The sequence below is a fragment of the Erinaceus europaeus genome, chromosome 5 (assembly GCF_950295315.1).
Source record: "Erinaceus europaeus chromosome 5, mEriEur2.1, whole genome shotgun sequence".
NCBI classification, from domain to species: Eukaryota; Metazoa; Chordata; class Mammalia; order Eulipotyphla; family Erinaceidae; genus Erinaceus; species Erinaceus europaeus.
In genome coordinates this window covers 16495093-16508133 of record NC_080166.1, presented here as the reverse complement: position 1 = coordinate 16508133, position 13041 = coordinate 16495093, and the positions used below count along the sequence as shown (strand labels likewise).

Sequence of the window (13041 nt, the reverse complement as noted above, 5' to 3'; positions counted from 1 at the left end):
CTAACCTATTTTCGCCCTGTTTTCCCTTTGTTTATCTCTTAAATTCTACCTGTGAGCGGTAGAAGGGGTGAAGAGAGAGCTGGGGATGCAGTGCACTATGGAAGAGGAACATTGAAGCTGGTGGTACAAGCATTTGGGGAAAACCTACCATTGGGAAATAACAAAGTGTACAAGTGACAACAACTGCCTTGTAAATCATTATTGACCCCAAAAAACTGACTTATAAAAGAATAAGAATGATAAATAAATAACCAAGTCCTGTTTTTTTAATGTAGTTTTTCAAAGTAACTTCAATGTCTTTCTTAAATGTATTTTTATGGTAGAAGTTACTTTTTTTAAATTTTTTATATTTATTTATTTTTCCCTTTTGCCCTTGTTTTTTATTTTTGTAGTTATTTATTTTTCCCTTTTGCCCTTGTTTTTTATTGTTGTAGTTACTGAGGTCATCGTTGTTAGATAGGAAGGAGAGAAATAGAGAAAGGAGGGAAAGAGAAAGACGCCTACAGACGTGCTTCACTGCCTGTAAAGCTACTCCCTTGCAGGTGGGGAGCCAGGGGCTCGAACCCAGGTCCTTACACTGGTCCTTGCGCTTCACACCTCATGCACTTAACCTGCTGTGCTACTGCCTGACTCCCTGGAAGCTACTTTTTACATGCGTGATTTCACTGCTCCAGGCTCCTCTTTTTCACTAGAATATTTACACACACATATATAACTCTTTTATGTAACAATCAAGAGAGACACCATAGCACCAAGGCTTACTCTGTTGCCATCACACCCTCCATGCAGTGTTGGGACTCAACCCTGAGTCACATACTCGTGGAGATGAAACCCAGGGAGGGCTAAGGTGAGCACCCTACTCATTGGGCCATCCCCTTGATATATTTAATATACACTCAGGTTATCCAAAAAGGATGGAGGGAAGAAAGAACAGTCCCTTTCCTTCTTCTAGCGTTTGCCCTTCTTCCGTAGCCAGTCAACAGCGTCAGGTTGAGCCTGATGTCAAGTTTCGAGACCTCCTTTGAATCTGGAGAGGTGGCAGTCGTTGACTAACAGTCCCTTACCTTCATGTTACTGAAATTCTTCTTGTACGTGTCCCGCTTCCGGAAGAGGGTGGCCGCCAGAGGTGAGACCTGCAGACCCATCTGTGACATGCACTCTGTTTCTCTAAACAAGGTCAGTATCTGAGGGTCAAAGTTCACAAACAGTTCCCCTGTGTCTGGTGCCCTCACCAATAAGGAGGCTTCAAGTCCTATGTGAATTTCGTCAGTCTGGGAAAAGATGAACAGTACCACCTATTAGGACGTTCAGTGCACACACAGAGCATCTCGTCTGGGTCATTTCTGGAGGTCGAGAGGTGACTTAATACAATGTAGATTCAAACTTTCCAAAAAATAACAGGGTCTCTCACACTTCTGCCAAGTTCACTTTCAGAAAAAGATGTGCAAGGTCTTGGTGGCAAGAAAAATCATCAGCTATCGGGAATGTGGATCGACCTGCCAATGTCCATGTTCAGCGGGGAAGCAATTACAAACGCCAGACCTTCCACCTTCTGCACCCCATAATGACCCTGGGTCCATACTCCCAAAGGGATAAAGAATAGGAAAGTTGTGGTCCGGGAGGTGGCACAGTGGTAAAGCTTTGGACTCTCAAGCATGAGGTCCCGAGTTCGATCCCCGGCAGCACATGTGCCAGAGTGATGTCTGGTTCTTTCTCTCTCCCTCTATCTTTCTCATAAATAAATAAAATATTTTTAAAAAAAAAAGAATAGGAAAGGTATCAGGGGAGGGGATTGGATATGGAGCTCTGGGGGTGGACATTGTGCAGAAATGTATCCCTCTTATCCTATAGACTTGTCAATATTTTCATTCTATAAATAAAAATAATAATAAAAAGAAAAAAATCACCAGCTATAATTCTTACCCCTGACAAAGCAGGCAGCACAGCTGCAGGCACTTCTCAGAACTCCTTGGAGTCTACTCAACTATTTTTCCTCCAATTTCTTTTTTTTTATTTATTTATTTTTCACCAGAGCACTGCTCAACCCTGGTTTATGGTGGTGTGGGGGATTGAACCTGGGACTTTGGAGGCTCAGGAATGAGAATCTCTTTGCATAATCATCATGCCATCTACCCCCATCCTTTTTATTATTTATTTATTTGTTTGTTTGTTTAGTACTGAATAGAGACAGAGAGCAGTCGAGGAAGAAGAAGGAGAGAGGGAAAGAGACAGACACCTGCAGCCCTGCTTCACCACTTGTGATGCGTCTTCCCTGCAGGTGGAGACCAGGGGCTCGAACCCAGATCCCTGCAAACTGTAATGTGTGCGCTTAAGCAGGTGTGCCATTGTCCACATCCCCACCACCACCCAAATTCCTACAGGGGTGGGCACTGCCCAGTGCCAGCGCAGGAGTTGCTGTCGACAGGAGGGCAGAGAGGACTCTGAAAAGCACCATGCAGAGACACACCTGTTGCAGCCACGCCCGGTGGTAAAGAACCTCAAACTCCAGGAGGACCTTGGCCACCCGGTTGTAGCTGCGGATCACAGGCCTGGCCTCCTGGGATTGCAGCACCGTGGGGTGCTGCTGGAAGAACTGCATTGGGTGCTGGAGCTGCTGGAACAGCTGCCGGGCCCACAAGATTTTCCCAGCGATGGGAGGCTGGTCCCGAGCCAGCGGAGGGTCACATCTCTGCTTTGTGTACAGATTCGAGATGGTGTCCACGTCAGCCCCGAAGTTCTCCAGGACTCGTCTGTATTTGTCATCGATGCCAAGATTAGGGATGTTCAATCTGATTGAACAAAAGGAGAAAGGAGACCTGAGTCGAAGGAGGAAGTGGCTAGGATCGTCTTTCTGAGGTTTTCATGTTAAGCATACACTGGTAGGAGAGAATGACGCACTTGGGTGGCACGTGACAGAAATTAAAACAGAATCAACCCCTCAATCACGTCTCACTACAGTGACTTTAAGATTTTAGCGACAATTCTTACAAGTCGAGGCGAAACTGTTAATTTGGCAAGAACTGTTTTTCAGATTATGTCAACATTAAGTAATATTATGATGGGAAGTTAGAAGATACTTCAAAGATAACAGTCACTAAAACAAGCCCTGAATCCTCTCAAGTCCTTATTATATCAAGAATATAAATATTGTTTGGGTTGTCAAGAGGGGACTTTCTTTTCTTTCTTTGTTTGAGAGGAGAGGGGGAGATTGAGAGGGAAGGAGACAGAGAGACACCTGCAGTCCTGCTTCAACCCTCGTGAAGCTTTCCCCCTGCAGGTAAGGGAGCAGGGGTTTGAACCTGGGTCCTTGTGCACTGTAATGTGTGTGCTTAACCAGGTACGCCATCACCTGGCCCCCATAAATTCTTTTTTTTTTTACCAGAGAACTGCTCAGCTCTGGCTTATGGTGTTGTGGGGGACTGAACCTGGGGCCTGGGAGCCTCAGGTATGAGTCTCTTTGCATAGCCATTTTGCTGTCTCCCCCAGCTAAATCCTTTGTTTGAAATGTTTTTTTAATTTTTCTTTAGATGTCCTTTCCATTAGAATATGTAATAAAAACAAGACAGTACTATCACTGCTGAATTATATACGTTGCACAGAACACTGTTTCCAATTTGTACCTTTCAAACTTCCTTAGCATGTTTAGTGCTTGAGTTGTGCTGTGAATCTTTTCAAAGGCAACATCCATGAATTTCTTTAGCTCACTCTGAAACAGAATGAAGTCCAATTAGGAGCAAGGCATTTGCACTGGGAAAACGTCTTATTTTAGCTACAAGATTAGAGTCTCTATGTGCTCTACACACACATAGTATGTAAGATAAACTCTAACAGGAAATTTAACAGTCACATATGTCTAAAGGGGAACAAAATAAATGCCCTGAAGCCAGAACAAAGATAGACTTGAGAGCTGAGGCAGTCATAGTGGATGTCCAAGCACCACAGACTCTGGGGGGGGGGGGGCAGGGGGGACCTGGATCAGCTAAGGTTTCTGTTAAGCAGACACTCAAGCGATAACACCATGAAATCAGAGGAGTTGTGGGGCTGTAATACTTTTTTTTATTTATTTAAAAAAGGAGACATTAACAAAACCGTAGGATAAGAGGGGTACAACTCCACACAATTCCCACCACCAGATCTCCGTATCCCATGCTTCACTTCAGACTGTGTCCAGAGACTTCAGGTGTGGAATGACAACCCTTCAGCTTCATTACTCAGGTGAGACCTTTTCCTTTCATAGTATTCTCTAATTCCATTCCAGGGGGTTCACTTCCTAACAAAGTCCCAAAACCTAGATATAGACCAGGCTATAATACTTTTTACTGTTGTCTGTAGAAAGCCAGGTTCTGAGGAGCCTGGCAGTAACACACAAGGTTGAGTGCACATAAGACAAAGCACAAGGACCCGAGAAAGGATCTCAGTTCGAGCCTCCGGCTCCCCACCTGCAGGGGGGTCGCTTCACAAGCAGTGAAGCAGGTCTGCAGGTGTCTATCTTTCTCTCTCCCCCTCTATCTCCCACTCATCTCTCAATTTCTCTCTGTCCAATCTAATAACAACAGCAAAAATGGGAAAAGATAAAAAGATGGCCACCAGGAGCAGTAGATTCATGGTCAGGCACCAAACCCTAGCAATAATGCTGGAGGCAAAAAAAAAAAAGGAAAGGAAAAGAGAAGAAAAGGAAGGGAAAAAAAAGAAAAGAGAAGTCAAGTCCTCACAGAGATGCCAGGGCCATGCATGAGAACTAGGCCTTAGATGACTATTTTAACACTGGATAAGCACCAAGGGTCTGTCTGGCCAGTTGACCAGAGCCATGCATAGTAGGGAAGGGGGTCCCTCTAGTAGATCCCTACTCTCTCCATGGAAGGATTAATCAGGACCTTCAGTTTTATAGGATGTTGATCTCAATAGCTGCTCACCTCTGTCTGCAGTGCAGTGCCAAAGAGATGGGTAGAAGGTGAGGGGTGAGGGGTGAGGGGATATGAGATGACCCTTGGGCTCAGTTTACTGCTCCTCCCTCTAGAGTGCATGAACCCCCATGCCCATCAGACGGTCTGAGTGGACATGTCTCAAGGAAGACAAACAGAAGGTTCACAGGCATCTGAAAAGACACTGGCCGTCACATCTGACTAGGAAATACACAACAGCAGCAGTCAGATGATGTAACCTACATGAAGGTCATTAGTTTGCTTGCAAAACTCTTCATAATCCTCATCAAAATCCATTTTCCGCTGGTCTAAGAAGTTATACTCCTTTTTCTTTATGGTAGAAACAATACCCTGGAATGGGGAGGGAGAGCAAAGCAGTATTTCAGTATTCACATGTTATTTCATGAAATCTGGACTTCAGGTTGAAAATCATCCCCAAAAGTCAATCTAAACATAGATCAGTGTGCAATACAGCAGTGGAACATGGCCCTCTGCATTCTGAAACACCCTTTGGAAAGCTTTGCATGAAGTTTTATGTATTTTGAAGGCAGGTGTTTCTAAAAACACGTTTGAAAAGTAGGAGTACATTTTTTTCTACAACTATTTCACTAATGACATCTAAAACAGTACCCCCCCAATGCAAAAAAAAAAAAAAAGCAAGAAACCCAGAGTAGACTTTACTAAACTATTTTCCACTGAAAAGTTGTCTTCTTGGAAAGTAAAATATATTTTTTAACAGAACACAAACAACTTGGGAGAAAATAATTATGTCACATTATCTACTGATAAAATACAATCTTCCAAGCCTCAGATGTCTTCAATAAAATGTCAAAACCACAACCTGCCATTTAGAGACTCTCCAGAATTAATTGCTTCTCCCTGCCCTGCAAAGCTACAGTCTTTGACTGCAAATGTATAAATTAGACAATTCATCTCCTTGAAAATACGATTGTCTGATGTGGTGTTTGCTTGAAATAATGAGCCGTAAAGCCCCGTGATTGTTCTTAACCAGGTGCTAAGCCGTACTCAAACTCAGTACCTGTGCTGTTGACACAGGCATATAATTTGCATGAAGAATGATGGCCCCCCTTCTACAATCTCCTCTTCAAAGTCATTCCCCTTTCGACACCAGCTCAACTCTCTCCGTAGACAAAAGTGCACACAACTGCATGACTTCTGCAATCAAGTTTGCAATTGCAAGGACTTCCTCTTTCATGCTGCCTCTCAGTAGATTCGGTCTGGATGTACACATAATGCTACCTGTCAAATTATGTGAGATGTGTCTGAGAAGTACAAGGAAAGGTATGCCTGCATCTTAATGTGGCAATTAGACAGATCTGAGACCCTTGGAAATTTCTGCTCTGTGACTGAATTCAATGATCAGTTAAGAATACTAAATAAATAAACTAAATAAACATGACCTTTATATCCGCTAATCAAACTCAGTCTGCTTAATCATTTACTTGACAGGTATTTATTGCCCACACGCGATGTGTCAGTAATTCTAAAGATCTGGAGGCAACATGGGACAAGCAATTTACATCCATGGTGGGGAGTGCAGGTCAGACTGTAGGTAAGTTACAAATATTTGAATAGACTCTCACTGTAGGCAGTGATCCGAGTAGTGTGACCAAGAGGGACCAGAGAGCCAAAAAAGTATAGCATGAGAGGGCCGAGTGGTGGCGCAGCGGATTAAGCACACATGGCACAAAGCGCAAGGAGCGGCACAAGGATCCCGGTTCGAGGCCCGGCTCCCCTCCTGCAGGGGTGCACTGCTTCACAAGAAGTGGTGAAGCAGGTCTGCAGGTATCTGCCTTTCTCTCCCCCTCCTCTCTCCATTTTCTCTGTCCTATCCGACAACAACAACAGCAATAATAACAACAGTAATAACAACAAAGGCAACAAAAATAGGAATGATGGCCTCCAGAAGTAGTGGATTCATAGTGCAGGCACTGAGCCCCTGGAGGCAAAAAAAAAAAAAAAGCATAGCAGGGAATGACCTTTTAATTAAAATCTGGATGCCAAAGAAAAATAACTATCGTGATTCAGAAAAAGAGCTTTCCAGAAAGGGAGCTCTCTACAAGTTCTAAGGTGGCCTGAACTGACCTGTGTCTACAGATGCTGAGAAGAGAAGCAGTAACCAAGTTTCTCGCTTCCATGCAAGAAGCCAGAGATCCCTTTCAATGGCTTCCATCTTGAGCTTCCGGCGTTGCTACTAAGATGCAAAGATGCCCCATTCTGCTTCCACGCACCTGTTCCCTCACCGCCGGGGGCATCCATTTTCATCTGTCTCTAACCCTAGATCTCCACAGCAATCTTCTACCCCGTTTCTATTAGGCTAGAAAGTAATTATCTGTCTTTCAACAGACAAAAACAGATTTTGAAATAAGCTCCAAAGTTATCTTTTCAGTAATACAAAACAGTGAATGGGGTGGGGGGGAATGGGCCGTGGCACAGAGGTTTAAGCACACATGGCGCAAAGCACAAGGACCAGCATAAGGATCCTGGTTCAAGCCCCCGGCTCCCCACCTGCAAGGGGGCCGCTACACAAGCGATGAAGCAGGTCTGCAGATGTCTGTCTTTCTCTCCCCCCCTCTGTCCTCCCCTCCTCTCTCGATTTCTCTCTGTCCTGTCCAACAACAACAGCTGTAACAATGATAAACAACAAAGGCAACCAAAGGGGAAAAATAGCCTCCAGGAGCAGTGGATTCATAGTGCAGGCACTGAGTCCCAGCGATAACCCTGGGGGCAAAAAAAAGAAAACAGTGACTGAGAAGGTGGCTCCGTCATGGAGTACTGGACTGACATGTGTGAGGCCTTGGATTTCACTTCCACATGACACACATGCCCATGTGATGCTCTGCTGTCTCTATCTCTCTCACACACAAAAAATAAATATTAAAAAAAATAGAGAATAGGGGGTTGGGCGTTAGCGCAGTGGGTTAAGCACACGTGGCGCAAAGCACAAGGACCGGCATAAGGATCCTGGTTCGAGCACCCGGCTCCCCACCTGCAGGGCAGTCGCTTAACAGGCAGTGAAGCAGGTCTGCAGGTGTCTGTCTTTCTCTCCCCCTCTCTGTCTTCCCCTCCTCTCTCCATTTCTCTCTGTCCTATCCAACAACAAACAACATCAACAACAACAATAATAACCACAACAAGGCTACAACAACAAGGGCAACAAAAGGGGGGGAAATAGCCTCCCGGAGCAGTGGATTCATGGTGCAGGCACTGAGCCCACCAATAACCCTGGAGGAAAAAAAAAAAAAATAGAAAATAACTCCGGTGGTTACCCTTGAAGAGGAGAAAGCTAATGGTGCAGGACTGTGGAGATGGACACACCAGTGTAATCTTACCATCTTACAAAGTTTTATTAAATCACCAATAAAACATTATTTTAAAAAGAAAATAAGCAGATTCCAAACTGAGAAATAAATGGATGCATTGCTTCTTTGTCTGGCAAAACTTTCATTTTCAAAGTACAGATTAATCACTGTGTAAATTATACATGAATCATTTAAAATGTTCCCTGCTAAATAAAAGGGGTTTTTTTTTTCCTCTCTCCCTAAACCTAATATATTCAGGAAATGGGAACCAAAAACAAACATTTGTACATTGATCTAGATTATCAGAATACAAAAACTAGTGTGTGCAGGGTAACTGCATCACCCTTTTCAAATGCATATACACAAAAATCATGTTTTAATTCCTCATGGAGAATCTGGAAGGAAAAAAAGAAGAATCTGAAACACACTTTTCAAAAATGTTTAAAAATTCCCAGGTCACTCTGCCCATTTCTGAAACTAACATTAACCACACTATACCCGCACAGGACAAAGACCAACAACTATACCTTAGTGGGGTACACAGCATAACGGTCACACAAAGACACTCATGCCCGAGGCTCCAAAGTCCCAGGCTCAACCCCACATACCACCAAGAGCCAGAGCTGAGCAGGGCTCTGGTAAGAAATCAACAAACACCTGGGGCCCTAGTCAGGGAAACCTGGGGTTCCCACACAGACATGATGGGCCTAGACCTCTAACAGATCCCTCTCTCCACGGTCACTGGTCAGTCACCTCCATCAGAAACAACATAATGAACCGCTCTGTGGGCTCCTAACGGACCTGGCCCTCAACATGGATCAACAATGGTAGGGGACGTTCCATTCTCTGAAGGGAGGTTGGATAGCAGACTCTGCCTACCACCCAAGGATGACGGGTCCCGAAATTGGCGCAGCCTGGAATGCTCCTAGCCAGTTGTACCCCTCTTATCCTATGGTCTTGTCAGTGTTCCCATTTTATCAATAAAAACTTGAAAAAAATTTAAAAAAAATAAATAAACAAACCTACACTGTAAGTCATGAACACTCCAGTAAAGTGACTTTTTTTCAAAAGTCAAAATAATGAGGCCAGAGGGATGCATTGGATCGACCTTCTCGTGGTGCATCCCGTGAGTACCCATTCATTGGGGAAACTGACGATCCTTCCTAGCCGACTGAATCCACATGGATCCCAGTCACTTTCAAAGCCAGCAACAAGCAGACATCAGGCTCAACCTGACGCTGTTGACTGGCTACAGAAGAAGGGCAAACGCTAGAAGAAGAATGAGGCCAGGCAGTGGCGCACCCAGTTAAGCGCACACATTAATTGCCACATATAAGGACCCAGGTTCAAGCCTCCACTCACCATCTGGGGGGGGGGGGGTTTTCACAAGAGGGGAAGCAGGTCTGCAGTTGTTTCTCTGTCTCTCTGCCCTTCCCTTCACCAATTTCTCTCTGCCTTATCTAACTAAAATAATAACAGGAAAAATGGCTGCCGGGAGCCGTGGGTTCATAATGCAGACATAGAGCCCCAATGATAAACCTGCTGACAAAAAAAAAAAAAAGATAAATAAATAAAAATAATTGGCCAGCAAAATAGCTCACTTAGTGCATGACTTTGCCATGTCCATGACCTAGGTTCAAGCCCAGTCCCCACTGCATTGAAGAAAGTTTAGTACTATTGTTTCTTTATCTATCCATCTATTTATAAAAGTAAATAAATGGGGGACTGGTGGTGGCGCACCTGGTTGAGAGACATGTTACAGTGTGAAAGGACCCAGGTTCGAGCCCCTGACCCCCACCTGCAGGGGGGAAGCTTTGCAAGTGGTGAAGCAGGGCTGCAGGTGTCTCTCTGTCTCTTCCTTCCCTCTCAATTTCTGGCTGTTTCTACCCAATAAATAAAGATAATAAAAAATTTAAAAATAAATAAATGGGGGGGTCGGGAGGTGGCGCAATGGGTTAAGTGCATGTGGCGCAAAGCTCAAGGACCGGTGTTAAGGATCCCGGTTCGAGCCCCCGGCTCCCCACCTGCAGAGGAGTCACTTCACAGGCGGTGAAGCAGGTCTGCAGGTGTCTATCTTTCTCTCCCCCTCTCTGTCTTCCCCTCCTCTCTCCATTTCTCTCTGTCCTATCCAACAACAACAAAGACGTCAACAATGGCAATAATAATAATAACCGCAACGAGGCTACAACAACAAGGGCAACAAAAAGGGGGGGAAATGGCCTACAGGAGTGGTGGATTCATGGTGCAGGCACCGAGCCCAGCAATAACCCTGGAGGGAAAAAAAAAAAAAAAGAAAAGAAAAAAGAAAAGAAAAAATAAATAAATAAATAAATAAATAGGAGTTGGGCAGTAGTGCAGCAGGTTAAGCGCAGGTGGCGCAAAGCACAAGGACCAGCGTAAGGATCCCAGTTCAAGCCCCCAGCTCCCCACCTGCAGTGGAGTCATTTCACAGGTGGTAAAGCAGGTCTGCAGGTGTCTGTCTTTCTCTCCCCCTCTCTGTCTTCCCCTCCTCTCTCCATTTCTCTCTGTCCTATCCAATAGTGACATCCATAATAACTACAACAATAAAACAACAATGGCAATGAAAGGGAATAAAATACATTTAAAAAAAATAAATAAGTAATTTTTAAATAAATAATAAGTCAGCCCAGAGCACTGAAGCCCTGGAAACAACAAAATAAGGAGGAGGACACAGGTAGAGCTAAAATAAAATCTGGTCCCTTTTGGTTTCTTTTTAGATTTGTCTCCAAAGAAAACTATTTAAATTCAGAGATAATCAGATACTCAGAACTCGCGGTCAGTCAGTGTCTGGCACGTGGCATGTGCTGCACAAAACGCTCTGTGCATGGGTACATGAAGCCGTACGTTATATTGAAACACTTGTCTGGCACTGCTAATGAAAATGCTTCCGCTAATGATGATTAATTTTAGGCTGCTAGGAAGCCATTCTCCTACTCACATACCTGAAAAGAATATATTAGCATCATTACTCACTTCTCAGATATATGTAATTTCTTCATTGTTTAAGATCTATGAACTCATATTTTACATTCTAGATCATGCTTATTATTAAAAATTAGTTATTTGCATGAAATATCACACAATACATATTCAATATAAAATCTTAGGTTTTCTTATAGACAGGGTAGCTTTTTTTTTTTTTTTTGGCATAGCCTGGTTTTATTCCAGAAGGCCAGGGTAAAGTGACTCCAGTCATACAGCTTATCAATGAAAAGTCTGTGTATCCTTTTCAAACATCTAGCACTGACTGTTTTTTGAAAAATGCCCATCCTAGACCTCAAATAATCTCTCTCTCCACTCTAGGGAAATTGTGGGGATGTGGTGGAGCCTGGCAGGGCTTGACCTGAGAGGTGAGTCCGTCCTGTTAGTCTCTCTCTCTACGGAGAGGTTGAGCAAGGCAGCGGGGGTGGGGGGGGATACAGGAACCTCAAAAGGTTGCCTGACATATCAGACTTCCCTGCCGCACAAAACACCCTGCATTTTTTTGCCTCCAGGAGCCCGGCATTCCTTAAAACATTACACCTGCTCCACCCTGCACTCCCTGATACTATGGTCCGTCCTTTTATTATCCACATATCAAACTTCTGCTTTGTCTTACAAATGACTAAAGGTCTCCTTCCTAATTCCCCACAGGGTATTGCTAATCCTACCAGTTGAACCCCTTGCAATAGTTGCTGGGGAGGTCCATACCATTCCCAGCCCCTTTTGCCTTTCTCCACCCCTTTCCTAACCACTTATGGTATTGTCAATCCACTTCCGTTTCTGTCTTGTCTCTTCCGTGTTCCGACCTGGAGGAGGGCACGCACGGGCAGACTGGGAGGCGGACGCCATTGCAGTTTGCACCATGTGGCTTAACCAGGTGTGGCTTAACTGGGGCGTTTGGATGAATAAAGAATTGAATTGTCTCTCCACCACGAGTCTGTTCCTGAGTCATCTCCCTCGTGTTGCTGAGTGAGTAGCAGCCCAGGCTGGCTCCAGTCGCGTTCTCTCCAACCCAGAGAGTATGCACCCGGGAAGAGGCACCCCCACGCTAGCCCAGCATCTCCACCATCACTGGTCACTTCCATCAAGAACGTCATCTTAAGTCCTCTTGTGGGCCTTCCCAGGACCTTGCCCTCAATGTAGAGCAGCAATGGTAGGGGCTGTCCCACTTCTCGAAGGCAGGCTGAATCATCCCACTCTGCCACTGGAGGAACTGGCTGTCATGAGTGCAGCCTAGAATGTTCCTGGCCATGACCACAGACTGTGAACTCAGATTGACAGGGACTCAGAAACCTCTGACTGGGCTCTTGTGCTAAGTATGAATATATTTATATATGGGCCCAGGATCTGGTTGATGGCATAAATGGTTAATTTTATTCATAGATAGTCTTCAAGTTTTGGAGCTACTCTCTGCCCTCATCCAGCTTTTGAACACTATTCAACTCTGGCGCTATCTTCCCAGACAACAGTTTATGGTTTTTTGTTGTTGTTTTTATTTATTTATTTATTTATTTATTTATTCCTTTTGTTACCCTTGTTGTTTTGTTGTTGTAGTTATTATTGATGTCATTGTTGTTGGATAGGACAGAGAGAAATGGAGAGAGGAGGGGAAGACAGAGAGGGGGAGAGAAAGACAGACACCTGCAGACCTGCTTCACTGCCTGTGAAGCGACTCCCCTGCAGGTGGGGAGCCGGGGGCTCGAACCGGGATCCTTCCGCTGGTCCTTGTGCTTATAGCCACCTGCGCTTAACCCGCTGCACTACCACCCGACTCCCGTGTTGTTGGGTTTTTT

At 44.6% G+C, this 13041-nt stretch overlaps 1 protein-coding gene across 1 annotated transcript in view; it reads right to left on the bottom strand.

Moving 5' to 3' along the window:
- Positions 1 to 13041, bottom strand: part of DNAH5 (dynein axonemal heavy chain 5) — a 243975-nt gene that overhangs the window by 205093 nt on the left and 25841 nt on the right. Inside the window, exons 12-15 of the mRNA XM_060191928.1 lie at positions 5166 to 5273; positions 3621 to 3706; positions 2468 to 2789; positions 1065 to 1271 (exon numbers count right to left, since the gene is read on the bottom strand). Of these exons, the coding sequence (XP_060047911.1) occupies positions 1065 to 1271; positions 2468 to 2789; positions 3621 to 3706; positions 5166 to 5273 (723 nt within the window). The remainder of the gene's footprint in view (positions 1 to 1064; positions 1272 to 2467; positions 2790 to 3620; positions 3707 to 5165; positions 5274 to 13041) is intronic.